This window comes from Myotis myotis, unplaced genomic scaffold, assembly GCF_014108235.1.
Source record: "Myotis myotis isolate mMyoMyo1 unplaced genomic scaffold, mMyoMyo1.p scaffold_m19_p_2, whole genome shotgun sequence".
NCBI classification, from domain to species: Eukaryota; Metazoa; Chordata; class Mammalia; order Chiroptera; family Vespertilionidae; genus Myotis; species Myotis myotis.
Genome location: NW_023416324.1, coordinates 71,114,321 through 71,141,681, shown reverse-complemented (window position 1 = coordinate 71,141,681; position 27,361 = coordinate 71,114,321). Strand labels below are relative to the sequence as shown.

The window sequence follows — 27,361 nt, the reverse complement described above, 5'->3', positions numbered from 1 at the left end:
GGTACCTTTTCAACATTTAACAATCTGATAATCTGCTAAAAAAACAAGATTATATTCAAGGAGGTGGGGAAAACACTTACTAAACAATAACTTTATTTCTCAAGAATGCTAAAGATTTGTTTCTCTCTGAAAGATTTTTTAAAATATCAACAGACAAAAGTGACTTTTAAATGTTAAAAAAAAAGCTAAAAGTAAAACATTGCTTAATTAACTTTTGATACCTACACCCTAGGACTGTAAATTACAAAAATACAAGTAAAACCACATTTTCTTCAATAACAGTAAACAAAGAAGAAAGTCAGGTACTACATATTTAATATCAAAATGTGTTTTGGGCCTAAGATTCTTGAAACTAGTAAAAATGTTAGTAACAGAAATCTCCTGTCATTAATCTGTATAGATTATGAAATATAAAAACAATTTATAAAACACATCAGAATTTTATTGCTTGAAGAATACAGCATATGAAATCACAAGAATGTCCAAATGCAAAATCACTAGGCTTCAAACATATAATACATTATCAGATGCAGTAAAATATTAATTAACCTGAACTCTGCATCAGAAAAAAAAGGTGTGGAAAAATATCTAAGTTGTTTACTTCAGAAACAGGTACACTTAAAATAGCAAGTATAAGGATGTTACAGTACAAATTAGAAAAGCCAACACTTATTAACTTACTGTGTCTTAGACTAGACTACCTTTGGTACTTAAACTTTAAAAAAACACACAATCCCTTCTATGTTGTCCAAAGCACATCATAGATACAATGTCAACTTCAACTTAAAACATTCTGCAAAATTAACCTTTTTGTGGCATGGGGAAGTGTATTTAATAAATGTTTAACAATATTTCACTTTTCCTAAAAGTGCAAAATATGATCATTAAGAAATCTAATACTTGTAAACTTTATTTAGCTCTCCAATTAAAATTGAAATCCTGACAGCCGCAAATTATCTTTGGGCTTGGTGAATACAGAAATTTAAATAGTTTGGCAACTGACAAAGGAATTTAGATTAGATTACCTCATACAATCTTAAGTGGCTTTTTCCATTGTTTCCAAAATACAAACAAGATGCCATTTCTTCAACACACTGGATTCCTATAAAAATCACTGCCATACTTTATTTATGAGAACCAAATTAAAGCTTCCTCCCTTTTAATGAGCAGGTTGAAACTACATTTTATGTTTCATATAGGGCTGACTAGTTATGACATGTTTTTTAAAACAAAACAAATCAATTTTTAAAGCTATCACTCTATGATGGAGATGATGTCATTTCAAAAGGAAGCATTGGACACTGTAGGCCATCTAGTCAAAAAAATGTAAGAGTAATGCGAAAAACAAACAATAAGTAAACTATAAGTTAAATTACAAAAAATCCCTCTTTTACAGCAAGCATGCTCATTAACTTTCCTTTTCCCCAGCAAAGGTTTGAATATTCATTAACCTCAGTTAAACCAATAAAACCTAAGCAATTGTTTCACAAGTTCCAATAAACATGGATGGACTAAGTAAGTAATACTACTGACAATTAATGGAGTGAAATAGTAAGAATCATGACAGTCCTCAAAATCGGGCAGTCTTTGAAATGTAATAGTGTAGCTCAAGATGAATTATGCCATAATAAAACAATAGGTTTTACCTTTACATAAAACAAAAACAAAATAAAAAACATGACCCACCAAATTTATACACTACTATGGAACATATCCCCCTCCCCCCCTTTCCTAGTTTTTGAATGGCTTGTTTTGAAATTCTTTCAAATAAGTATATTTATCTGAGCATATATGTGTTTGTGTGGCCTATACATACAACAGAACACTATTGTTGTATACACACACACACACACACACATATATAGCCTGTATATATACTCATTTTAAAAGACAAAAAAAATCACATACTACAGAAATGAACTCGTTCTTTTTAACCAATCTGGTCTAATGCCTACTGTATTACACAGCACCCCCTCCCACAATAATTTAATATTCCCAATTTTTAGTTTAGTTAAAAGGGCAGAGGAAATGAAAATACGGATTTAGAGTTTCTGTATAAATTTCACTGTACTTTTATAAAGTTGAAGTTTTCTGTAACACTGTTTATTGATCAATAAAGGACTCACTGCTATCTAAAATCTCATAAACACCATTAAAAATTCAAAATTGATATTATACTGAACCTTAAATTTTCAATTGTTCAAAGAGACAGTTTTCACATGAATAGCACACAATAGATGAAAATCAATAGCAGACATCCCTAGGTACCAGTGGCAAGTCCACCAAGATGCATACAAAATTACAGATAAGCATTTCTTTCACTGTTTTCTTGTGCAGGGAAAACATTTATAGAGGAAACAGAACCTCAGCTGGTGAATTTCAGATATCATCATCATCTTCTTCATCCTGAGAAGATCCTGCCTGGTTAGATGCACTGGCTGAGGCAGCAGCAAGCTGCGCTTGTTGGGCAGCTTGCTGCATTTGAAGCCATTCCTGCTGGGCCAGTTCTGCTTGTTGCTGTCTAGCCTAAACACCAAAAACATAAAAACAAGTAATTTTTAAAAAAAACCATAGCATACACACTTTAGTTAATTGCAAACTTAGTCATTATCAAATTTGGATATTTCCCAACCAATATATAACTGCTGTACATCTGGAGAACAGGAACTCCTTGAGATTGGTTCTCTTATAGATAGTCCCCCCTCTATGTCACATAATTTATGCTTTGGTTCAATTGAAGAAGCTGAAAATGTAGACAGGAAAATCACAATATCCTCTCTTTGGTTCCTTTACCTGTATTTCTTTTTCTTTTGTTTCACTTGATTCTTCTGTTCTCTCAACTTACAATTTAAAAAAAAAATTTTTTTATTGATTTCAGAGAGGAATGGAGAGAGAGAAAGAGAAACATCAATGATGAGAGAGAGTCACTGATTGCCTGCCTCCTGCATGCCCCACCACCTGGGCATGTTCTTTGACTGGGAATTGAACCGTGACCTCCTGGTTCATAGGTCAACACTCAACCACTGAGACACTGGGCTCAACATACCATTTTAATGCAAACATTTTTTAATCTACAATTTTTTTTTTTTTGAGTTTAAAAGCTCTCTACTACAGTGCCCCTAACTCTTGGGGAAAAGTACTATACATGAATGCAATAGCTATCTTAATATTTCTTTTGAATTTCTATCACAGCTAGTGATATATACATCTCTGTATATATACATCTCTTATTCTGTCCCTCTCCTTCCTCTATTAATATACACAAGCACACACACTACATACACAAAACACACCCTTCCCATATGTAAAAAGACACTTACCAAGAACTAAATTTAAATGGGATAGTTAGCCCTAGCCGGTTTGGCTCAGTGAATGGAGCGTCAGCCTGAGGACCAAAGGGTCCCGGGTTTGATTCCGGTCAAGGACACGTACCTTGGTTGCAGGCTCCTCCCTGGCCCTGGCCCTGGTTGGGGTTCGTACAGGAGGCAACCAATTGATGTGTTTCTCTCGCATCTATGTTTCTCTCTGTCTTTCCCTCTCTCTCCCACTCTCCCTAAAAATCAATAGAAAAATATCCTCAGATGAGGATTAAGAACAACAACAAAAATGGGATAGTTAAAATCCATTCATTTGACATATCTATCCTCTATAAAAACCCCAGGATTTTAGAAACCAAGATGTATATGCAACACATGCACTGCTGCCAACAGCTAAGGCTTCTTCCCAATTTAATTTTATTAGCAGAAAAACCACATGAAGAAGGGGGGAAAAAATAAATGTTATTGAAAAGATCATATAATTTCCCATTAAATGCTACCAAACAAAATGCTATTTCTCTCTCTATGACTTTTCTCGAAGTTGTTCCTTAAGGCTGGCTCATAGCCTTCTTACACATGGCTAATTCCTAGTCATCACTTAAAACACAAATCAGTTGGTCTTCCTTGACCCTTCTAGTTCATATTTTTTTTTTCTAGTTCATATTTTGTCCTCTATTTCATATGCAATAATTCTCTATGCATTTCCATACTTAGTTCACTAATTACCTAAGCATATATCTATTTTCTTCACTACACTTGAGAATAAAGACTTTTTTCATATTCATTGATTACCAATACATATTGGTAATGTGTATATTTTCTTTCTTTTTTTTTTGGTTAATCCTCACCAGAGAATATTTTTCCATTTATCTTTTAGAGGTAGTGGAAGAGAGAAATATCAATGTGAGGGAAACACATCAATTGATTGCCTCCTGCATGCACATCAACCAGGGCCCGGGCTGGGGAGAAGAAGCCTGCAACCATGGTATGTACCCTTGACCGGAATCGAATGCAGGACCCTTTGGTCTGTAGGCCAACATTCTATCCACTGAGTCAAACTGGCTAGGGCGGTAATGTGTATATTTTCTGAGTGAATGTTTTGTGGGAAAACAATGATGATGGCCAACATAACCTCTACACTTCTAACTTTTCTTAATCTGTCATGAACTTATCTAAACATTTCTAGAGGACAATTCTAATCAGGTCATTATTATACTTTTAAAAATCATTTAATTGTTACCATTTAAGTCCAACTTTCTCAGCCTGTAATTCAAGGTCCTCCAAATTACTGCATGACCCAATCTATCCCTCTAATCTTTTTTTGTAACATGCACCTTGTACTCAAAAACAAAAAAAGCAAAACAAACAAACAAACAAAAGAAGCCTAGAACATAAAATGTTTCCCAAACATACACCATCCCTCACATTTTCGCTATCTTTACTCATGCTGACATTCATTCTATTTGAAATTTCTTGATTTTCACCAACTAAAACTCCACTCTTCCTTCAAGTCAAACTGAAATACTATTTTTCCACTAAGTTTTTTTTTTTTATTCTGCCAGTATCATTCAGATATAATCAGGAGATAAAAGTAACACTAGTTAGGAAAACAGAAAGAATCTAACATAAAGGATTATTAACCAAGTATAAAGTTGGTAACTAGGTAAATGAAAAGGCAAGAAAAAACCCACAAAGGTATCATGTAGTTGGCAACTACAGAGAGCAATCACCAACCTTAAAATGGGGGGGAAAAGGGAAAAGGCTGGAATTTTTAAAACGTGGGAGCTTAGAGGAGCAACCCATGGAAGTGAAGTTCAGATCTCTGAAGAAGGGGCATTGATTGGAGGAGGGTCCCAAAGTTTGAGACTCACATCCTTGAAGGAGATGAATATTCAGGCTGGTTCTTTAAGAATTAGAAACATAGCAAACTAGATTCAATTTGTGCTACAGGGAAAAACTGATGTAGCCAGAATGAAGCAGCATTGCTAGGTTGTACAAAGAAACCCAAAATTAACAGGAAGTAAAAGAATGAAGCCCAAGTGCTGCCTTCCTCCTCCAGCCTAGCAATCTCCCTCTAGAGCCCCCTGCTGGCAATCAGAGTCTAAAAGCAGTCAGCTAGAAAAGCGGAAGCACTAGGCCCTGTCATGGAGCACAGAAAGGGAGGTTTCTGCCTGAGACAACTGCTTTGTAATTGGCAAACTCCCATACCACCAAAACTGAATATGACATCTCGGTACCTGGGATCTCTATGTCTTCCTCATGAGAGTGGTCAGCCTCACATACAGTTGTTAGTGTAGGAAATTACAAACCAGGTATACTAATAACTACTTTTCCCATTTTTGTGAATATGGAAAATAGGTATTCTAACAAACAGGCATATTTACTTTTATGGCAGGAATACTCAGAGTTCAAAATAGACTAAGAGTGCTTCACGAAAAACATTTTAAAAGTTCGTAAGAAAATTGTACGGCAAAACAAATGTGTGAATTTATCAACTTCCAAGAATGCTGTGTGGCCTAATCAACTACAAATATGTATAATTTCATAGCATTGAAAAAACTCAATATCAAGTCTCTACACAGGTTTTATTGCAAAGGTGCAGTCTCAAAGTTCATTCAGTATCTGTAAAGACATGTACTGGTTATACTAAAAATTTAACTGATATGAGGTATCATGCCCTCATATCAGCCAGATCCCATACTTTCTCTCTAAACATAAAAGCAGTCCTATGCCTTTAAAATTACTGTTGATTGATAAATTTTATTTGTATTCATTTCCACAAATTAAAATTTCCAATGGTATTCTAATTTCCTTTTACCTTCTTGCCTCTTACCCAATTCATCCCAACTACTTTCCTCCTAAAATAGGAGTGTGAAAGAGGTAAGTAGGCATATACTTCCAAATTCATTTCTTTTGCAAATTGTCATTATGTTTTGAGATTTTCACTCTCACATACTAATCTTGATTTTTAATGTTTCCCCCTTTCCAAATATTTGCTACTAGCAGTGAAAGACAGCTTAAAATAAGACTTTGTGTATTTCAAATAAAGTCTAAAAGATGAAGTAAAATGTAAGTGATGAAAAAGATGCTGTATTAAGTTCCTTTCAGATTTAGAACTTAAGTACTTTGTGCTCTGAGGAAAAGGTACTAGGCAGCTGCTATAATTTTACCTCTCCGCTAATTTTCCTCATTAGAGCAAAGAATCTTCACCCATATATCAGGGCAAGGAAAAAGGTGATAAGAAAGAGGAAATAAAAACAGATGACAAGGAGAGGGAGGTGAAGACAGATTTGGCAGGCAGTCAATTATTTCTTTCATTCATATTTTTGCCTTGAAAGGATAAAGCATATTCCACTTAAAAATTTCAAAATAAATTTAAGTAAACAAAAGGATGGCTAAACCATTAGCATGGTATTATAGAAAGAGCACAGGTTTTGAAGTCAGAAGATATGAGTTTTCATTGAGATTCTAATACTTCCTAATTGTATGAACTTACTGGTTTTATTTAACTCAATCCTTCCTAGTAAACTAAGCTCCATAATGATAGAAACTATACTTCTTTTGTATACTGGTGTAAGCCAAGCACCTAGCTCTATGCCTGGTAAATAGTAAGGTGGTTAGTAAATATCTGCAAGAACAAATAAATAATTTCATGCAAGTTTCTCCATCTCCGAGTCTGTTTCTTAATGTATAAATGGATATAATAACATTTACATTATACACTAGAGGCCCAATGCACAAAATTCAGGCCCGGGGGGGGGGGGGGGGAGGGACGCACACGGGGATGTCCCTCAGCCCAGCCTGCACCCTCTCCAATCTGCCAGCAGTCGGACATCTCTCTCACAATCCAGGACTGCTGGCTCCCAACTGTTATCGCGCTCCTCCTGCAGCATCACTATTATATGTTTTGTTCATTTTTTTTTTCTACTAGTATTTTATAATACAATCAGCAAACAATGTATGTCAAAGATGAAAACAAATGTAGTAAAGGTTTCCTTAAGTTTTTGAATATGTAACTTCATTTACTTGCGATTCATAATTTTTTTCCTAAACTGCTGTAAAATCAGTAAAAATGCCTTGGCAATTTTAGCATAGTTCCTAGGATATTGGTTGGCACTCGAAGGGTTAACTTGGCACCCTCTAGGTGATTTGCAATAGTACAGAATCAATAAATGATACCCACTGACATGTGTATGTTTTAAAAATTCTCACCGGAGGATATATTATTGATTGTAGAGCAAGTATGTCAAACTCGTGGCCCAAGAGACAATGAATATATTTGCAGCCCAGATAATGTAATGGTATGTAAGAAACTTTTTAATAAAAATTTCATAACTTAATTTTTACAATATCCTGGTATACATAATTATTAATAACGAACTACAATGTTCACTAAGGACTGATTATTATAATTGTGTTGCATTCATTTCCCTTATGCGCCATACGCGCAGGTGCACCATTTCTCTCCACTAACACTAGCAACGAATATTTTAGCAGCCGAATGCCATATTAGTCTTGTACTGGCTTATGTGGTGTGTGCAGCAGAAAATATTTCGCTTTCGGAAAACAAGAAAAATAGGTTTATTTGCGTTGCACTTATTAATTTAGGCAGTTATTCAGTGTCTGGTAAGATAATGTTCAAGAAAAAAATATTAATTTTTATTAAAATGTTCTATTATTTTATGTTAACAATTACTCATTTATTTCAGCCCTTTGTATTCAGCATGTCCCTATCAAAATAAACCTACGTTTCTATGAAAATTGAAGATTTTGGTTTTTTTCGGCCCACATAAACTTAAGCCTTGCTTATTTGACCCGTGTCAACCTTTGAGTTTGACATGCTTGTTCTAGAGTGAGAGGAAAGGGTAGAGAAAGAGAGAGAAAAGAAGAGAAACATCAATGTGAAAGAGAAACATTGGTTGCCTCCCAAACTCGCCCCATCTGGGGATCAAACCCGAAATCTAGGTATGTGCCCTGACTGGGAACTGATCCTGCCACCTTTTAGTGTACGGGATGATGATCCATTCAACTGAGCCACCTGGCTCTGGCTAATGGTTTTTTTAATCATTACTCCTTCTTTGTTACCTTACATTCATATGGATTACAATACTGTTTGTACACACCTGCCTCAAAGGTTTGTCCTCTTTAGTACTTACAGATTTTACCAATATAACAGTATGTAAGAAACCATGGCAAAATCTATAAGCACTATAGGTTGTTCTGAGGATTAAATAAAGTAATACAGTTAAATTACTTGCCAATATGATTAACACATGGTTAGAGCTCAATAAATGTGTAGTAAGCTTTTATTCTCTTACTAGAGGCCCAGTGCACGAATTCATGCATGGGTGGGGTTCCTTGGCCTGGCCAGTGATCATCGGGGCCGATCGGGGCCGTCTCGCCCAGTCCCAATCTGCCTATCAGGGCCAGTCAGCCGGGGGGAGGGGCCGCGGGAGGTTGGCGGGCAGCAAGAGGTTAGCTGTGGGAGCACATTGATCACCAGGAGGCAGCTCCTGCATTGAGTGTCTGCCCCCAGGAGGTCAGTGCACGTCATAGCGACCGGTTGTTTGGTCATTTGGTCTCTAAGGCTTTTATTTATATATAGATTAGTTTAAATCAGTGGTTCCCAACATGGGGCACACACCCCACAGGGAGGCAATTTGATTTTTAAGGGGGGGACAGTTGGAGAATGAGTTATTAACAGTGAATTTCTTATGGTTCTAGGGGCCTCATATATAGTATATAAATATATATTGTGACATATTTATACATTTCAGTTCTCTCTGTTTTAAAACTTTATTTGCTATTTTTCATATCACTTCATATTATTATTTTTTAACAATTTCTTAGTGATTTCTTCCTCAGTACTTCAACTGTCCTTTCGTTCTTTTACTTTTCTTTTTCATGGATGCCATATTCTTTGGAAACTTGTTTAGACCAAGTTATTGGCCTTTTAGGCTTCCTCCATGAAGGAGTTCACTTTTTGAATAATAAGAATTATATGTCAAGGAGGGGAGGCATCAGGATTTTAGAGATGCTTAGATGGGGCATGGCCAAAAAAAGGCTGGGAACCACTGGTTAAAATGTTGACTGGAGTCTAGTACCTGATAACACTTAAAACTCAAATGCTTTTGGCATAAACCAAATTGGATGTTATGATTGCAAAGAGATCAGCTATGGTACTAATCTGGAATAGATTACCTAAAATGATACTTCCAAATTCCAATGGTAACTACAGTAACTGGTAGGAAATCTATTCAACCCAAAACTGCCTTACAATTTCAAATGAGAGGCCAGATCTTAGTAGGGGGAAAAAAACAGCCTAATCTTCATTAGTATTTGGGGGCTAATCCTTCACAGTCTGGGTATTAGACCTGTACCAAACAAGAAAAGTTTTCTTCCTTTTTCTGCTCCTCTGGCATACTTCAAAAATTTTTTTAAGATTAGAATGTTTTAAGTGTATATTAAAGATCTAATTTAAATGCAAAGTAGATGTTAATCACATTTTCTTTATATGCCATTCATCATAAATTTTGAAAAGAGTATTTTCTCATCAGCCCATTATTTTAAATCTTAAGAATGTTTAGGTCTACTTTTCATGCTTTGAATAGTCATTCTGTCTGGGGAAAAAAATCAAAGTAAAATCTCAGTAGTTATTTAGAGTTGTTCTCTTTAGAAAACAGGTTGCTGCAAATATTTACTTTTACATGAAGTAAATAACTGGCCAAATAGAGTCAATCTGGCCATCTTTACTAAACATCAGACTCCATGATTAAATAAATAGCCACAGAAAGAAAATTCTGCGAGGTAATATGATTTAGGAAATTATTTCAGAAACCGGGCTGATTTCTATTAGCAAACAGCAAAGGATTCAGATGACAATAATTTAAAATGAATTACTTACTTTTGCAAACAATTCCTGTTGTTGTCTCAATAACTCTTCTTCAGGAATGCCAAGGTTTTCCAAACGAGAACTGGCCTTTCTTCTTTTTAATGCTACAGTCTTGCATTCTTGTAAAACTTCTTTTACTTCACTGATATAAGAGCCAAAGCCCAAACTTTCTAGGGCTAGGGAAATGAAAATATGAAAGAATGATAGAACACAGCTTTTCTTCTACATATGAAACTTAAAGGTTTTGTTTGGTTTTTGAGGAGGAGGTGGTTGTTTTCTAATAATTTTACTATCTTTCAGTTGCACAGCAATTATCTAGATGACTATGACAAAGTATTTTGTCAACTGTCTTAATATTAGATTGCAAATTAGTTAAAACTTAAGAACAGGCCTTCCCTTTTCCCTTTCTTGCTGACTAAAAACCAAAGCATTTCCTGTAAGAAAAAAAAAAGCCCAATGTAAGAACATGTGGTTTTAGTAACAAAACATTTTTCCTATGCCACTCATAGTAAATCAAACATCATTAAGTTAGTCACTTTCTCAAAGAAGACCAGAAAAGCAAATATTTGAAATATATTTGTTAATAATATATTTTGTGCCATTTGGCTTAGAAAGAGTAGGCTTTGATAACACATGCTCTAAATTTCAGTAGGAGAGAATGAAAGAGTAGATAAGTTCTTTTGTTCAATATACCAACAGGGACTATTTTAAAAAAAGACACTCAAACTGCAAAGTTTAAGAAATACTGTTGGAAATAATTTAAGAAATTCAGCATTTATATTGAGCCAATGAATTTCCCTTGAAAATAAAACTTAACAGGAAGCACTCTTTAAACATTTCATGTGGTGTGGCAGAAAAACTGGGATAAAGGACAAGTATAAGGATAAAAGAAGCATTTAACAAAATTCTTATTTTTAAAGCCTAACGAGGCAGGCAATCAAGGCTGTCTGGTTCTTTTAGCCAGGCAGTCCCTTTGCCTTCTCTTTCACGGGAAGGGTGGTGTTCTTTTTATTCACATTTTGAAAGAAAATTTTATAAGAAAATGCACTCTCTAAATGCTTTCTGTAACCCAGAAAGACAAGGCATAAAATTTTCTTTTGGCTCATAGTGTTTAGAATTATATTGTATAGTGCTACATGTTGATCAAAGACCTAAAGACGTATTTTGTTTTCTGAGCCAATGATGAAATAGAAGTAGTGAAAAACACAGTAAATGAACTTAATTTAGTTCATCAGTTCTTATAGTCTTTTAACAATTATGATGAACCAGACTCCCTCAGTAAATACGCTCTAAACTCTACCTTCAGGGATTTGCTCTTCAGGGAGAATACCAAATATGCCGTTACAAATCCACATTCCCATGTTAACTGTGGGTTTTTTTTTAAGGTATTTTAAATGATTTCAACTTTAACTACTTCAATTAAACTAATTTCATAATTCTTCTTTAAAAATGATCTGATGGCCCTAGCTTGTTTGGCTCAGTGGATAGAGTGTTGGCCTGTGGACTGAAGGGTCCTGGGTTTGATTCTGGTCAAGGGCATATGCCCGGGTTATGGGCTTGATCCCCAGTAAGAAGCGTGCAGGTGGCAGCCAATCAATGATTCTCTCTCATCATTGATGTTTCTATCTCTCTTACCTCTCCCTTCCTCTCTGAAATCAATGAAAATATATTTTAGCCCTGATCGGTTTGGCTCAGTGGATAGAGCATCGGCCTGCGGACTGAAGAGTCCCAGGTTCAATTCCAGTCAAGGGCATGTACCTTGGTTTCGGGCACATCCCCAGTAGCGGGTGTACAGGAGGCAGCTGTTTGATGTTTCTTTCTCATCGATGTTTCTCTCTATCCCTCTCCCTTCCTCTCTGTAAGAAATCAATAAAATATATTTTAAAAAAAGAGATTCACAAAAATTATTAAAAAAGGGAAAAAAAGAAAATATATTTTAAAAATAATTTAAAAAAATAAAAATAATCTGATGCCATAAAGTTGAGTACTATTACTTGAATTTTAAGTAAGGCAACTTTCTGACCCTACCTTGCCACCCCAAAACTTCAGTAACACCCAAAAACTTCTGAGTTCTGTGTATCAAATTAACTGCTGTATAATTCTTGGCCTCAGGAAGCTTGGGGTATAGTGGAAAACTAAGTGAAGATTAGGCAGCCTGCATTTTTTCACTTGAACTAATAAATTATCTTTTTCCTTTTAAAAAAATATTTTTTATTGATTTTTAGAGAGGGAGGAAGGGGGAGGGAGAAGAGAGAAACATCAACATAAGAACAGAACCTTGATCAGCTGCCTCCTGCATGGCCCCTACCAGGAATTGAACCAACAACCTTTCAGAGCACAGGACCACACCCAACCAAGACACACTGGCCAGAGGCTTTTTTTCTTTTTTAAAGGCACAAGGACAGCAGTGTATTTTCAATAATATTGGCTGGAGACAAAATCAAAAGAAACCAAGTGAATGGTTTATGATATCCTGCCACATTCTAAGGAACATCTTACCACCTTAGCCCTATATCAAAGTCCTCCAGGATCTAGCTCCACCAACCTTTCCAGCTTTACTTAGCCATTACTAAACCCCTGCATACTTCTACTAAATTTGAGTGCACAGTGTTTCCCAGCAGGCACCAGTTTCCCACATTTATGTTGATGGTAATGCAGTCAAAGCCCAGATCAAGCTCCATCTTCAAATTAAGCTTGCCTGAGCCTCCTAGCCAGTGGTTCTCAACCTTCTGGACCTTTAAATACAGTTCCTCATGTTGTGACCCCCAACCATAAAATTATTTTCGTTGCTACTTCATAACTGTAATGTTACTACTGTTATGAATTGTAATGTAAATATCTGATATGCAGGATGGTCTTAGGCGACCCCCGTGAAAGGGTTGTTGGACCCCCAAAGGGGTCGCGACCCACAGGTTGAGAACCGCTGTCTAGACAGACGTATTCTTCTCCTTTTGAAATCAGATAGACATAGAATTTAAAACTTAGTTGTCACTGTATTTGTATTGTATCATCTTGGATACATTACTTAACATCTCAAAGCTTCAGTTTTCCATCTCTAAAATGAGAATGGTATTTATTCCATATCTTCCTACAACCAGAAGCAGTATAGTGGTTAAGCACGCAGACCCTAAGTCTGCCAGGGCCTGACCCCCTGCTCTATCTCTATTAGCTGTGTGACCCTACATAACTTCCTTCACCTTTGCCCTTAAAATAAGAATAACAGTATCTACATCTCATCAGATTAGATTGCTGTGAAGAATAAATAGATATAAAGAGCTTAGAACAGAGGTTGGCCCATCGAAAAGCAAAATAAAATATTCACTATTATATCTGCATTAGTTCTAGGGTTGTAGGAATCAACCAAGTAATTAATCTAAGAGATTTAACACACTGTCTAGTACCTAAGAGTAGTTTAACTGACTTGGACTGTGTATTATTATTCTTTATTTTTTTCTCTTACATTTAAAAGAGTCCCTTAATAAGGATATAGAACCTAAATAAATAATATAGTTATGCATTATCACACCTATTTTCAAGTTGAACAAATATATTTATAAAATATTAAATTTACAAAATTAACAAATCAACACAATAGAGAAATACCTCTTTGAAACATCATAAATTACCAGACTAGACATTTAAAAAATTCATTCCAAACTACCTTTAACCACGGAGGGTTTGGGTTAAAAATTAACAAAAACAACTCACCTTTAAAAACATCTAAGGTTGCCAGGACCGGTTTGGCTCGGTGGATAGAGCGTCGGCCTGCGGACCAAAAGGTCCCGGGTTCGATTCCGGTCAAGGGCATGTACCTGGGTTGCGGGCACATCCCCAGTGGGAAATGTGCAGGAGGCAGCTGATCGATGTTTCTTCTCATCGATGTTTCTGACTATCTATCTCTCTCCCTTCCTCTCAGTAAAAAAATCAATAAAATATTAAAAAAAAAAAAAAAAAATCTAAGGTTGAGAACACTGCTTTAAAAAAAATTTGCAAGTAAGTCCTAGGTTAATATTTATTATTCAATGAGCTGCTATATACAAATATTGTACTCACAATAAAACACTTTAACAGGAACAGCCATAATTTAAATTCAAAAACTGAATTTACTTTAATCAAAAATTTAAATACATTTAGGCTAACATATTAATAACTGGATATAGTATCTTCTAAACAGGGAGATACTTTACATCATTTCTTATCATGTAATAGTAATCATTCCCATTTTACACAAAGTAGAATCTTAAAGGATAAGGGAAATATCTCTTAAGAAGGGTTACTATTTATGGTTATAAGCAGGCTGTTCAATGCACAACAGTACCGTATCTAAGGAAGGCCATTAGGTATAAACATCATAGATGTGTATGTTTATAAAATAGTGTTATAATTTTATGTTAAAATCTGTGCCTTTTCTGGCAGATGGTGATTAAGGTTTTTAAGGAAGGTATATCATTTTCTAATATGTACTAAGGGACTTTATGGAATGTTAATGATCCTGGCTCTAAGGATTTCAGAGTAATATCCAAAAAATAATCATCTTTAAAAAAATTGTGGGTAAAACACACACATCATTTGTTCCTCAGAGGTCTGGTTACTACCCTCTGTCATTTATCTTAAAACTATACCCAGAAAAATACATGGTATATTAGAGGGGGGAAAATCACTTAGCAAACTTTTCAATTTGAAGGACATATATTAAAGAGATACCCACTTAGAATAAAAAGTAAAAACTTCCACCACCAATAATATTGAAGTTTAATTTTAACAAAAATTTGTTTGAATTACTTTATACTTCACAACATAATCATGTTTTTCATTAAAAAATATAACATTCTCCAATTTCTGTATTTTATTTTGTATGTATGTTGGGGGGAGGAGTGTCTGTGTAATGTAATTCACTTAAAATACATTAAAAGGATGTAGCCAAAGTGACATTTTGGCTCATAAGCAAGGCAAGGTTTCTGAAGACCCCCTTTTTTTTTTTTTAATATATTTTATTGATTTTTTTACAGAGAGGAAGGGAGAGAGATAGAGAGTTAGAAACATCGATGAGAGAGAAACATCGATCAGCTGCCTTCTGCACATCTCCTACTGGGGATGTGCCTGCAACCAAGGTACATGTCCTTAACCGGAATTGAACCTGGGACCTTTCAGTCCGCAGGCCGACACTCTATCCACTGAGCCAAACCGGTTTCGGATCTGAAGACCCTTAAGAACCATGTCCTCGATTGTATCATAACTCCTGGAAATCTGGGACAATGAGAATGATGGCAGAGCAGGAATTAAATATCATTCACCTTTATATCCCTAGCAGTATCTAGCACAGTGCCAAGTACATAGTAGTATTCAAAAGTAATTGCTGGGTCACAGAAGAAAAACAAAACATATATCAATTTTAAGAAAAATAGGAGAACCAAGATGGCGGCATAGGTTAACACCGGAGTTTGCTGCCTTGAACAACTACTTCAAAAGTGAAACTAAAAGACGGAACGGACATCACCCAGAACCTCAGGAACGCTGGCTGAGTGGAAGTCCTACAACTAGGAGGAAAGAGAAACGCATACGGACACTCAGAGGAGGCGCAGTGCTGAAGTCAAATTCTGAGGTGCGGAGTGCGCGAGCGGGCTGGCGGCGGAGGGCGCGGTTGGCGTTTTCAATCGGGAGGGAGTCGCAGACTCTGAGCTCCAGATCCGGGCGAGTCTTTAGGGACTCAGACTCAAACGGGAGAAGCGGGACTGTCTGGCTTCGGTCAGAGCGAGTGCAGCTTTCTCTCCGAGGTTTGCAGCGGGTGCTGGGACTCAGAGAGGCAGAGCCCCTGGGGACAGGACTGAGAGCCGCCATAACTGCTCTCTCCGGCCCACCCTGTTGATCCTGTGCGACCTGCCCTGCCCAAGCCCTGCACAGAGGCATTTGCCGGATAGCCTCAGGCAAAGGCTAGATTAGCACCTCCCTAGAGGACAGAAGTTCTCTCACTGCTGACACAGCTGATTCTCATAGCCACTTGGCCTGGAGGTCAAACCCTCCCTGGTATTAACTACAACAATCAAGGTTTAACTATAAGACTGCGCACAAAGACCACTAGGGGGTGCACCAAGGAAGCATAACAAAATGCGGAGACAAAGAAATAGGACAAAATTGTCAATGGAAGATATAGAGTTCAGAACCACACTTTTAAGGTCTCTCAAGAACTGTTTAGAAGCCGCCAATAAACTTAATGAGATCTACAAGAAAACTAATGAGACCCTCGATGTTATATTGGGGAACCAACTAGAAATTAAGCATACACGGACTGAAATAACGAATATTATACAGACTCCCGACAGCAGACCAGAGGAGCGCAAGAATCAAGTCAATGATTTGAAATGCGAGGAAGCAAAAAACACCCAACCGGTAAAGCAAAATGAAAAAAGAATCCAAAAATGGGAGGATAGTGTAAGGAGCCTCTGGGACAGCTTCAAGCGTACCAACATCAGAATTATAGGGGTGCCAGAAGATGAGAGAGAGCAAGATATTGAAAACCTATTTGAAGAAATAATGACAGAAAACTTCCCCCACCTGGTGAAAGAAATGGACTTACAGGTCCAAGAAGCGCAGAGAACCCCAAACAAAAGGAATCCAAAGAGGACCACACCAAGACACATCATCATTAAAATGCCAAGAGCAAAAGATAAAGAGAGAATCTTAAAAACAGCAAGAGAAAGAAACTCAGTTACCTACAAGGGAATACCCATACAACTGTCAGCTGATTTCTCAACAGAAACTTTGCAGGCCAGAAGGGAGTGGCAAGAAATATTCAAAGTGATGAATACCAAGAACCTACAACCAAGATTACTTTATCCAGCAAAGCTATCATTCAGAATTGAAGGTCAGATAAAGAGCATCACAGATAAGGAAAAGCTAAAGGAGTTCATCACCACCAAACCAGGATTATATGAAATGCTGAAAGGTATCCTTTAAGAAGAGGAAGAGGAAGAAAAAGGTAAAGATACAAATTATGAACAACAAATATGCATATATCAACAAGTGAATCTAAGAATCAAGTGAATAAATAATCTGATGAACAGAATGAACTGGTGATTATAATAGAATCAGGGACATAGAAAGGGAATGGACTGACCATTCTTGGGGGGAAAAGGGGTGTGGGAGATGCGGGAAGAGACTGGACAAAAATCATGCACCTATGGATGAGGACAGTGGGTGGGGAGTGAGGGTGGATGGTGGGGCGGGAACTGGGAGGAGGGGAGTTATGGGGGGGGAAAAAGAGGAACAAATGTAATAATCTGAACAATAAAGATTTAATTAAAAAAAAAAATTTAAGAAAAATAATAAAATCCTAACTTGAAAAAGTACTGATTATGGGATAAACTGTGCAATGCAAATTACATGTTGTCTCTTTGGAAAAAAATATCTGCATGGATGATCATTTAGGCAATACAATATCGTTCTCATGTTCATTATTATTACAACTTCTCTGCAATTACTCAGATCCTCTGATTTCAAAACGACTTCACATCTACTTTCCAAAATAGACTGTGGTTTAGACTTTAGAGCAGGGGTCCTCAAACTGCGGCCTGCAGGCCACATGCGGCCCGCCGAAAACATTTGTTTTCTTACTTCAAAATAAGATATGTGCAGTGTGCGTAGGGATTTGTTCATAGTTTTTTTTTAAACTATAGTCCGGCCCCCCAACGGTCTGAGGGACAGTGAACTGGCCCCCTGTTTAAAAAGTTTGAGGACCCCTGCTTTAGAGCAAAGCTACTCAAAGTGTAGTCCATACACTTATGACAGAATTGCTTGTAATGGTCTGTGATGAGTTAAGTATGGAAAATCAAAGTACTAGTAAGCATTTAAGAAACTTCATAGCAATACTGTAACTTTATGTGGTGATAGATGTGTTAACTAACCTAATTGTGGTAATCATTTCACAATGTATACATATATCAAATCATTACATTGTACAACTTAAACTATACAATGTTGTAGTCAATTATATCTCAACAAAAGGGAAAAAAAGAACCTTTATAGCAATTCGACAGAGTAATTTTGTCTATTGAATTTAACAACAAAAAATAAATTTTTATTTATACCTTTTTTCTTATTTTTCTAGTGATCCATTTTTATTGTCTTTTACAAAAGTACCAGTATGAATGAACCCTGGCTGGTAGCTCAGTGGTTAGAGCATTGGCCTGTGGTTGGAAGGGTTGTGGGTTCCATTCCCAGTCAAGGGGCTGTACCTCCACTCCAAGTTCTGGTTGGATCCCCAACCCTGCTGGGGCGTGTGCAGGAGGCAACCAATCAACGTGTCTCTCTCACATCAATGTTTCTCTCTCTTTCCCCTGCTCCTCCCTCCCTTCCACTCTGAAAAATCAATGGAAAAAATATCCTCAGGTGAGGATTAAAAACAAACAACAACAACAACAATAAAAATCCACAGAAAAGTATCAGTATGAGAGGGACTAGAATTTTTAAAAAGGCACATAACATAGATAGCTTACAGAAACTCAATTGCTGAAGAAGCAAATCCTCAAAGACTTTTTCAATCTTTTACTACTTTCAGTTACTATTCTCATAAATGTGAAAAAAATGTAGTAAGAGATTAAAAATGCAGAAAGAAAATAGTATCACTTAAAATATTCTTATACTCTGGCTTTACAAAAGGTATGATGTAAGGTTAAACATTAACAGACTTTCAGCTTTATATTTTAACTAGAGGCCCAGTGCATGGATTTCATGCACGGGGTAGGGTCCCTAGACCTAGCCGGCGATCAGGGCCAATCGAGGCCTTCCGGCTGCCGGCTGGGGCCTTCATTATGCGCCGCCCCCTGGTCATCAGCGCACATCATAGCGAGTGATTGAACTCCTGAGGGGACACTTTGAATATTAGCCTTTTATATACATAGAGAGAGAAAGAGAGAGAGAGATCAGAAACACTACATGAATTTTTAAAATTATTACTTATTGTAGCATATTTCATATAAGGTTCTCAACCTTGACTAATTCTCAATAACTACAAGTTATACCTGAAACTATTAAGTATTATTTATACATAAATGGGGAAACATTTAACAAATTTGCCTAAGGTAAAAAACTTTCCAGTGTAGAACTTGCAGCTCTTGACTCTCAATGTCAATTCTTTCCATAATGTAACAGAACATGTTAGAACTCATTGAAGAATGTGTTCATTGAAACCAGCAATGGAATATGAGGAGCACTTCAGAACTCCCTCTATTTGTATATCTGTGATCTTCAATATAAAGTCTACTTTCTTAAACTCAAAATAAGCAAGACATTTACAGAAATATTTTAATATAACTTTATAGTTATAGTATTTTTTAAGTTATAGTATTTCACATATTTACTGGCAATAAAATTACTTCAATTTTTACTTGAATATTACAGAACTGACCCAAGCAAAGTGGCAAGTGAACAAGTGAGATGTCCTGAGCAGTCTAGTTCATTAAACTTATTATTAAAATTCCAAACTTAAACAATTACACTACTTTAAAATGTACATTATTATTTCACTTAGATATATCTTACATTCCTAAATAAACAGTGCTGACAGAAAGTGTGAAAAATGTATCTACTGTGACTTAACCTAACTTTCCAGTTAGTCTGTAAAAACGCACTTAAAACACCTAAAATATATACATATTAAATGTTTCTTTTAAAAAAAAGTAACCACTTAAGACAAAAAATATGTATTTAAAATGATTAAGAAATCTGAGACTAATATCTATACTAATAAAAGGGTAATATGCTAATTAGACCAGGAGACCTTCCGGACAAAGCCATGGTGGTGGGGCCAAGGCAGAGGCAGTTAGGGATGAGCAGGCTGGCAGGGAGGGCCAGTTGGGGGCAAGCAGGCCAGCCGGGGGGGGGGGGGGGGCATCTGGGGGCGAGCAAGCTAGCAGGGGGGGGCAGTTGGGGGAGATCAGGCCGGCGGGGGGTGGCAGTTGGGGGCAAGTAGGCCAGCAGGCAGAGTGGTTAGGAGCGATCAGGCAGGCAGGCAGGCAGGTGAGTGGTTAGGAGCCAGTGGTCCCAGATTTCGAGAGGGATGTCCGACTACCGGTTTAAACAGGGATGGGGCCTAAACCGGCAGTCAGACATCCCCTGAGGGGTCCCAGATTGGAAAGGGTGCAGGCCAGGCTGAGGGACACCTCTCCCCCCACCCCACCCCCACCTCTGTGCATGAATTTTGTGGACCAGGCCACTAGTGAGATTATAAATGTGTAAAATCTACACATCTAACTGGGAAGAATTTTGGGCAAAAATGGTAGGTAGGTCCTTATCCACTAAACAATGTCAATGTTACAAGAAAAAATAGGTAAATTTATAAGACTATAACAGGTCCATACATGATTTTTAAAAAATTAATACATCATATTCAGTATGCAAAGGAAAATGTTTTCATTGGAACTTTCTGACTTATATGGTAATCTGAATTTATCATATTCCAAAGTTGGGGCATTTAACATACTGCTTGCTACAGCTGTACTTTTATTCCATCATGTCAATCAGAAATCTAAATATATCCTAGAAAAGAATAAATCTACCCAAGAAGAGATTGTAATGTGTTATTAGATTTTTGGAATGATCCCCACTTCTGTGGTGTAAACAAATGTTTAGGGAGATCCTTTAAAATTTTTTTGCAATTTTCATTAGAAAGGCAATGTTGATAAAAGATCCTTTTTCTTTTTTATGTGTTGGATAATCTTGTGAAGGACTTCTGACAACAACTGCACATACAATATAAAAATAAAAACACAAGAGGAAAAATAGACAATTTGACTTTCCCTTTACTTGCCAAGGGTATCCAGCACACCAAACAAATAGAAAAAAATTGTAGCTTAAAAATGGAATATGCTTTTTCCTAGGGAATCTATTTTCTCCTTATGTACTAAAGTGAAAATGGCAGAGTATATTTTAAATCTACCTCCCACACATCATTAAGGACCAAAAATGAATCATTTAATCCTTTTGTCAATATTGACAGTAAAATATTGGATATGGGAAATATGAGCAGATGTGTTCTCTACTTCAGAATAACAGGAAAGTCACCCTTTAAAAAGTGAAATTATAACAATAAAATGGCAGAGGCAGTTAGGGGTGAGCCACTTGCCTACCAAATGGTGCTTTAAGTGCGTTTTTACAGACTAACTGGAAAGTTAGATAAGTCACAGTAGATACATTTTTTACACTTTCTGTCAGCACTATTTACTTAGGAATGTAAGATATATCTAAGTGAAATGGCAGAGGCGGTAAGGGGTGAGCCACTTGCCTACCAAAATGATTAAAATGAACCATTAAACTTATTACTTTTTTTCTGACTTCAAAAGCAATCAAGAAATTGATAGGATTTTAACTGGATTATTATAAGGGACAAGCTACCACCTCAAATTGAACCCAACTTTTGCATAAGAGTATATGTAAGTACTTCCCAACACACTATGACCAGTAAATATGTCTCTCCATCCCTGAAACAAATAATCAGAATATGGTCTCTCAAATCCCTATTACTTTCCAGTTTAAGAGAAAAGAAACTGTTGAAACTTTCAGAAGTGCTGTTCAATAAAAGTTTAAGTGTATACATTTAAATAGTAATGGCAGCAGGAAAGAATAGGGAAATGTTCCATGAAAAACATCTCTTAAAATCTATTAATACAAGCTTTAAAAATTTATCTTCATAGAACAAAGGAAACTATAAAGAAGGGAAACTAAAGAAAAGTAAGAGAGAAAGAAAGAAAAGGGAGAGGGGAGAATATTCACTCTTTTATTTCAGAATAGAACTGGATTTCTTTGGTAACTTCTTGACTAATGGTAGGACCATCAAAAAAAGTTTTAAAGCAGGAAATACACTCTTCCATTCACCACCAATAAACTTCACAGCGTTGAACACATTCGTGTGAAGAATTCTTTTACTCATGTGGTTAGAAAATTCAACTTTTCCTCGAGACTAGTAAAGAGATCGGTGGGAAAGGGTGCTGCCCCCACTCATACTTGAGGTTCCTGCCTGAATTTTCATTTTCTGGGTCCCTTTCTCCGTTGTCCCGATCTGCTGATCTCCGCTTCGCTTTAGGCCGGCGATTTCTCAGTTGTCATTGTCTAGGCTCCACTCTAGGCAGGCGAACTTCTCCTCCTTGCCGCGGCTTCCCCGGCTGTATGTAAACCGAGGCTAACACCTCGCCGTTGGGAATGCATGCTAGCTGGCCCAAATGCCTGCCATCCTCACCTGCACCCGCTGGGTGAAAAGCACCACGAGAGCACCACCTAGGCTCGGGACCGTCCGAGGCTCGGCTACCCCCATGCCCGCGTGGCCTTTTCATGTCTCCGGGACCGGGCAGGGAAGGGGAATGAGGGCTTTGACGTGAACGGGTCACGCGACTGTCATTTAAACAAACAAACAAAAATCCCACCCGGAACACACTCACCTTGAATGACATGCTCCGGAGAGATGGTCTTCTTCTCCGACTTGTTGCAAATCTCATTGGCTTCCGAAGAGATCAGGTGAATGAATTCAGTGCAGCAGTTCACCACCAGCTCCCGGGCATCGTTGGCCACCCGGACATTGGGGAGAGTCTCTTTGATCATCTTATTGATCGCAGCTCTGGGGATAGTCAGATCGTCATCGTTGCCGGAGGAGGAAGCCATCGTCTCTTCCGAGCTCGCGCGCCGCCTCGCCCTCAGACAGCTCCCCGGCTCTGGTCCACTCGCTCCTCCACAAAGGTTTTTCAAAAGGCCGCCCTCGGAGCGGTCCGGGGGCGCTGTGCGAAGAGGGCGCAGAAAACGAAGGGGGCAGGGCTGGCGCCGGAGGGCGAGGAACACCCTGTGTGAGGCTCTGGGCGAGGTCGGGAGGGGCGTCGCGGGGCAGAGGATGTGGGGGCAGCGCTGCCCGGGGGAAGGGAAAGTGAGGTGGTGAGGGGTTTGAGCACCAGGAACCACCTCCGTGTAGCCCCGGAGAGGAGGGCGCTGTCGCCCAACCGGTCCCCAGCGGCGCCGGAGCACAGGCAGGTCCAGGGACACAGGCTTCGCTGCGGTGCCCGGCGGACACGCCGCGGGCTGGGCACTAACGAGCCGGAGCCGCCGCGGCCGCCGCCGCCAGCCGCCGTTGCCGCCGCCTCGGCCAAACCATCCTTCGGACACCACGCCGCCGCCTCACAACATGTCGGCCGCGGCCGCTGCCAGAACCCGGGCGGGCGGCTGGGAGCGACAAGGGACAGAGTCAGGCACAAGGGAAACCGCACTGGGGGCCGCTGTGGCCGTTTAGCCCGAACGCAGATCGTGGAAGCCGAAACCGCGGCAACGGTGGTCCCTCAAGAGGCCAGAGAAGGTTTGCGGGAAGCCTCTCCCGACACCCTTTGCGCTACCGGAAGCCTCTCCTCCAGGCCCACCCCCCCTTCCCGACCGAGTTCCGGGAGTGACGGCGCCCTTCCCCCACCCGCGCCTTCCGCCCATCCGCGCGGCCCCCACTTCCTCCCGCCGCGGTCCGGGCACGCGCCCTGGTCCCGCGCCTTCCCGGGGCCCGGGGCTGGGCGGGCGCGCGCCTTGCGGTCCCGGCGCCCCGAGCACGCGCCCGTTGGCGGCTGCCGCGCGGGACACCGCTTAGCGGGCGGGAGGGGTCCGCCAGCTGACGCCTCAAACCTTCTCCGAGCCGCGTTCCGGGACAAAGGGGCGCTGGCTTTCGTTAAAGGAGCTCCCTTTGCTGTTCCTCAAAGAGCCTGAGTTGGGACTGAAGAGGAACGAGGCCTGGACTCTGGAGTGAGCGGTGGGGAAAGCCCGTGTGTCTGCCTGTCCGCACGGTCCCCGGCGAAAGCTTCTGATGGTACCCAGGAGACATGCTTGGCATCAAAGCTTCCTGGGGTCCGCCACACCGTTTCGTTTTATGGGAAAGAAAAACATGCAGAGCAGTGACTTGCCCTCCCAGTCACTAGTAATGGCTAAGCCGGAAGCTGGAAAAGTGATTCAAGGTAGTGGAAATGCTGTGCACCGTGCAGGGAGCCACGTGAGAGGTTCCGCCTGGGCCATGGTGCATGGGGTGCTGCATGTCGGCTTCCGGAGGGGGAAAGTATGTGAAAGCATCGAAGCAGCTCTGAGTTTTGCTTCTGTCCAGATGTCTAGTAATGTCAGTGTATATTAAGTTCTTCACAAAAACTGCATTTTTAAAAAAATTAAGTTTGTCATACTGTTATTTGGAAGAAGAGCCTATGTTATAAGTCAGTTTGGGCACTATAGTTAATCAGATACTTTGTTCCTGATACATTGGACAGCAACAGGCTTATTTGAAATGTTTTCTTAAGCTAGTTTAAGGAAGACCCTAGATGTACCTCCAGGAGATCTTGGTTAATTATACTGTTTTGTTCTTGTCTTTATTTTTAAAAAATATATTTTTATTGAATTCAGAGAGGAAGGAAGAGGGAGAGAGAGAGAGAAGCATCCATGATGAGAGAGAATCATTGATCGGCTGCCTTCTACTGGGATTTGGGCCACAACCCAGGCATGTGCCCTTGAGCGGAATTGAACCCAGGACCGGTCAGTCCTCAGGCCAAAGTTGTATCCACTCAGCCAAACCAGCTAGGGCTTGTTTTTGTTTTTCATTTAGCATTTTCTCCAGTACACTTGCCGGTTCTTTAATTTCTAAAGTGCAAACTCTGTTCAATGCTACTAAGTTTAACCAAACCAAAAATGTTTTGATTAAACAATAAAATAATGAGGACACATTTGTAATACCTTAACTAATAAAAAAATTAAAATTAAATAAAATTTTCTTCAAAATAGGCATGCCTGGGTTTTCAGCTAAATTTACAATAATTTATAACATTTGTAATTTGAAGCTTAACATTAAAAAAAGCAAACAATACTGTCCTTTTTGTTCATTTGTCATTGCTAATACACCAATTGCTAGTTTGCGGTAATATAAATTTAAAAAATAAATTACAGCCCAGCCGGCGTGGCTCAGTGGATGAGCATCTACCTATGAACCAGGAGGTCACGGTTCAATTCCAGATCAGGGCACAAGCCTGGGTTGCAGGCTAGATCCCCAGTAGGGAGCGTGCAAGAGGCAGCCGGTCAATAATTCTCTCTTATCATTAATATTTCTATATCTCTCCCTCTCCCTTCCTCTCTGAAATCAATAAAAATATATTTTAAAATAAATGAATAATAACTAACATCTATTATATGTGATTAGCGCTGTGCTTAAGTGTTATCTCATTTAATCCTCAGAGCAACCTTACTTGAAAGATACTGTTTTAATTTCCATTTTACAGATAAAAATAAAGCTAGGAAAAGCTAAGTAACTTCCCTAAAGTCAATATAGCAGTCAAGTCCAGCTGGTGTGGTTCAGTGGTTGAGAATTAACCCATGAACCAGGTCCCTGGTTTGATTCCCAGTCTGGGCATATGCTAGGGTTGCAGGCTTGTTCCCCAGTAGGGGGCATGCAGGAGGCAGCTTATCAATGCTTCTCTCCCACTGATGTTTCTATCTTTCTCACTTCCTCTCTCTCTAAAGATCAATAAAGACATATTTAAAAAAATATAGCCTTCCCCCCCCCCCCCCCCCCATGCAGCACACAATACTAGTAGATATCTCACATTCCTATTGTGGAGAGCACATCCCCTGTGCCCATGTGGGCCTCCACACATGAACTATTAGACTTTAATTAGTTTGGATGTTAAACTACTCCCAACTGTAACATGGAAAGGAAGCTCTGGACACTGGCCTGCTCCTAGAACCCTAGCTGTACCTTTTCCAGGACTGGCTGCTCCCAATAAACTTTGGTTCCATTATATATATATATACTGAGTGACAAGACTATTATGACCACCTGACGTTTGTAGGCAAATTAGCTATAATTTCACACTGAAGTTACTAGAGGGCCAGACCATTATAAATAGGGAAGCAGGTTGTTTACCATGACAGTAGAAGTGATTTTTTTCTGAAGATATGGGTAAACAACACGATTTAACAGCCTTTGAACATGGGATATATATATATATATGTGTATACATATATATATATATACACACACACATATATATATATATATATACACACACATATATATATATATATATGCAGATTATTATGACCACCCCATCAGTACTTCATTGGGCCACCTTTTGCCTTCAATACTGTGGCGATTCTTTTTGGCATTGACTCCACGAGATGTTGAAAGGTGATGTGAGGAATCTGACACCATGCCTGATGAATAGCACTGTCCAGTTCTGTGAGATTTGATGGTTGTGGAACCAGCTGCCTGATGGCTCTTTTAACTTCGTCCCACAAATGCTCAATTGGATTGAGATCTGGTGATTGTGGGGGCCACCTAAGCAAGGTAAAGTCTCCCTCATGTTCTTGAAACCACTCCTGCACAATACGAGCACCATGGCATGGCGCATTGTCTTGTTGGAAGAAGCCATCTCCATTGGGATACACCATCAACATGATAGGATGAACCTGATCAGCAACAATACTTAGGTATGCTGTGCTATTCAGACATTGTACCACACGAATTAAAGGGCCCAAATCATGCTAGGAAAACATGCCCCAAACCATAACACTGTCCCCACCAGTTTGAAGGGTTGTACTCATGCATGTGGGGTACATGCTTTCATGCTGTTTCCCCCCACTTCTTACTCTGCCATCTGCATGATGCAACTGGAAACGTGATTCATTGGACCACATGACTTTTTTCCAACATTCAACTGTCCAATCCTTGTGTTCCTGTGCGAATTGGAGACGTTTTATCTTGGCAACTGCAGACAGCAAAGGTGTTCAAACAGGCCTTCGGCTTCCATATCCCATACGATGCAGTGTATGGCTAATTTGCCTACAAATGTCAGGTGGTCATAATAATCTGGCCACTCAGTATGTATATGTATATATATATATATCTCCCACGTTCAAAGGCTATTAAATCACGTTGTTTACCCATATTTTCAGAAAAAAAATCACTTCTACTGTCGTGGTAAACAAACTGCTTCCCTATTTATAATGGTCTGGCCCTCTAGGAACTTCAGCATGAAATTATAGCTAATTTGCTGCAAACGTCAGGTGGTCATAATAATCTGGCCACTCAGAGTGTGTGTGTGTATGTCATGTTCAAGGCTGTTAAATCGCGTTGTTTACCCATATTTTCAGAAAAAAAATCACTTCT

The 27,361-nt window shown here is 38.9% G+C and overlaps 1 protein-coding gene across 1 annotated transcript; it reads right to left on the bottom strand.

The window, feature by feature from the left end:
- Positions 1–420: 420 nt before the first annotated feature.
- On the bottom strand, positions 421–23,043 carry DR1 (down-regulator of transcription 1). The gene is made up of 3 exons (XM_036349566.1): positions 22,638–23,043; positions 10,222–10,385; positions 421–2,526 (listed from the first exon to the last, which is right to left on the bottom strand). Exons 1-3 carry the CDS (start codon positions 22,855–22,857, stop codon positions 2,380–2,382), a joined length of 531 nt encoding a protein of 176 aa, XP_036205459.1. The 5' UTR covers positions 22,858–23,043; the 3' UTR covers positions 421–2,379.
- Between the last annotated feature and the right edge of the window lie 4,318 nt (positions 23,044–27,361).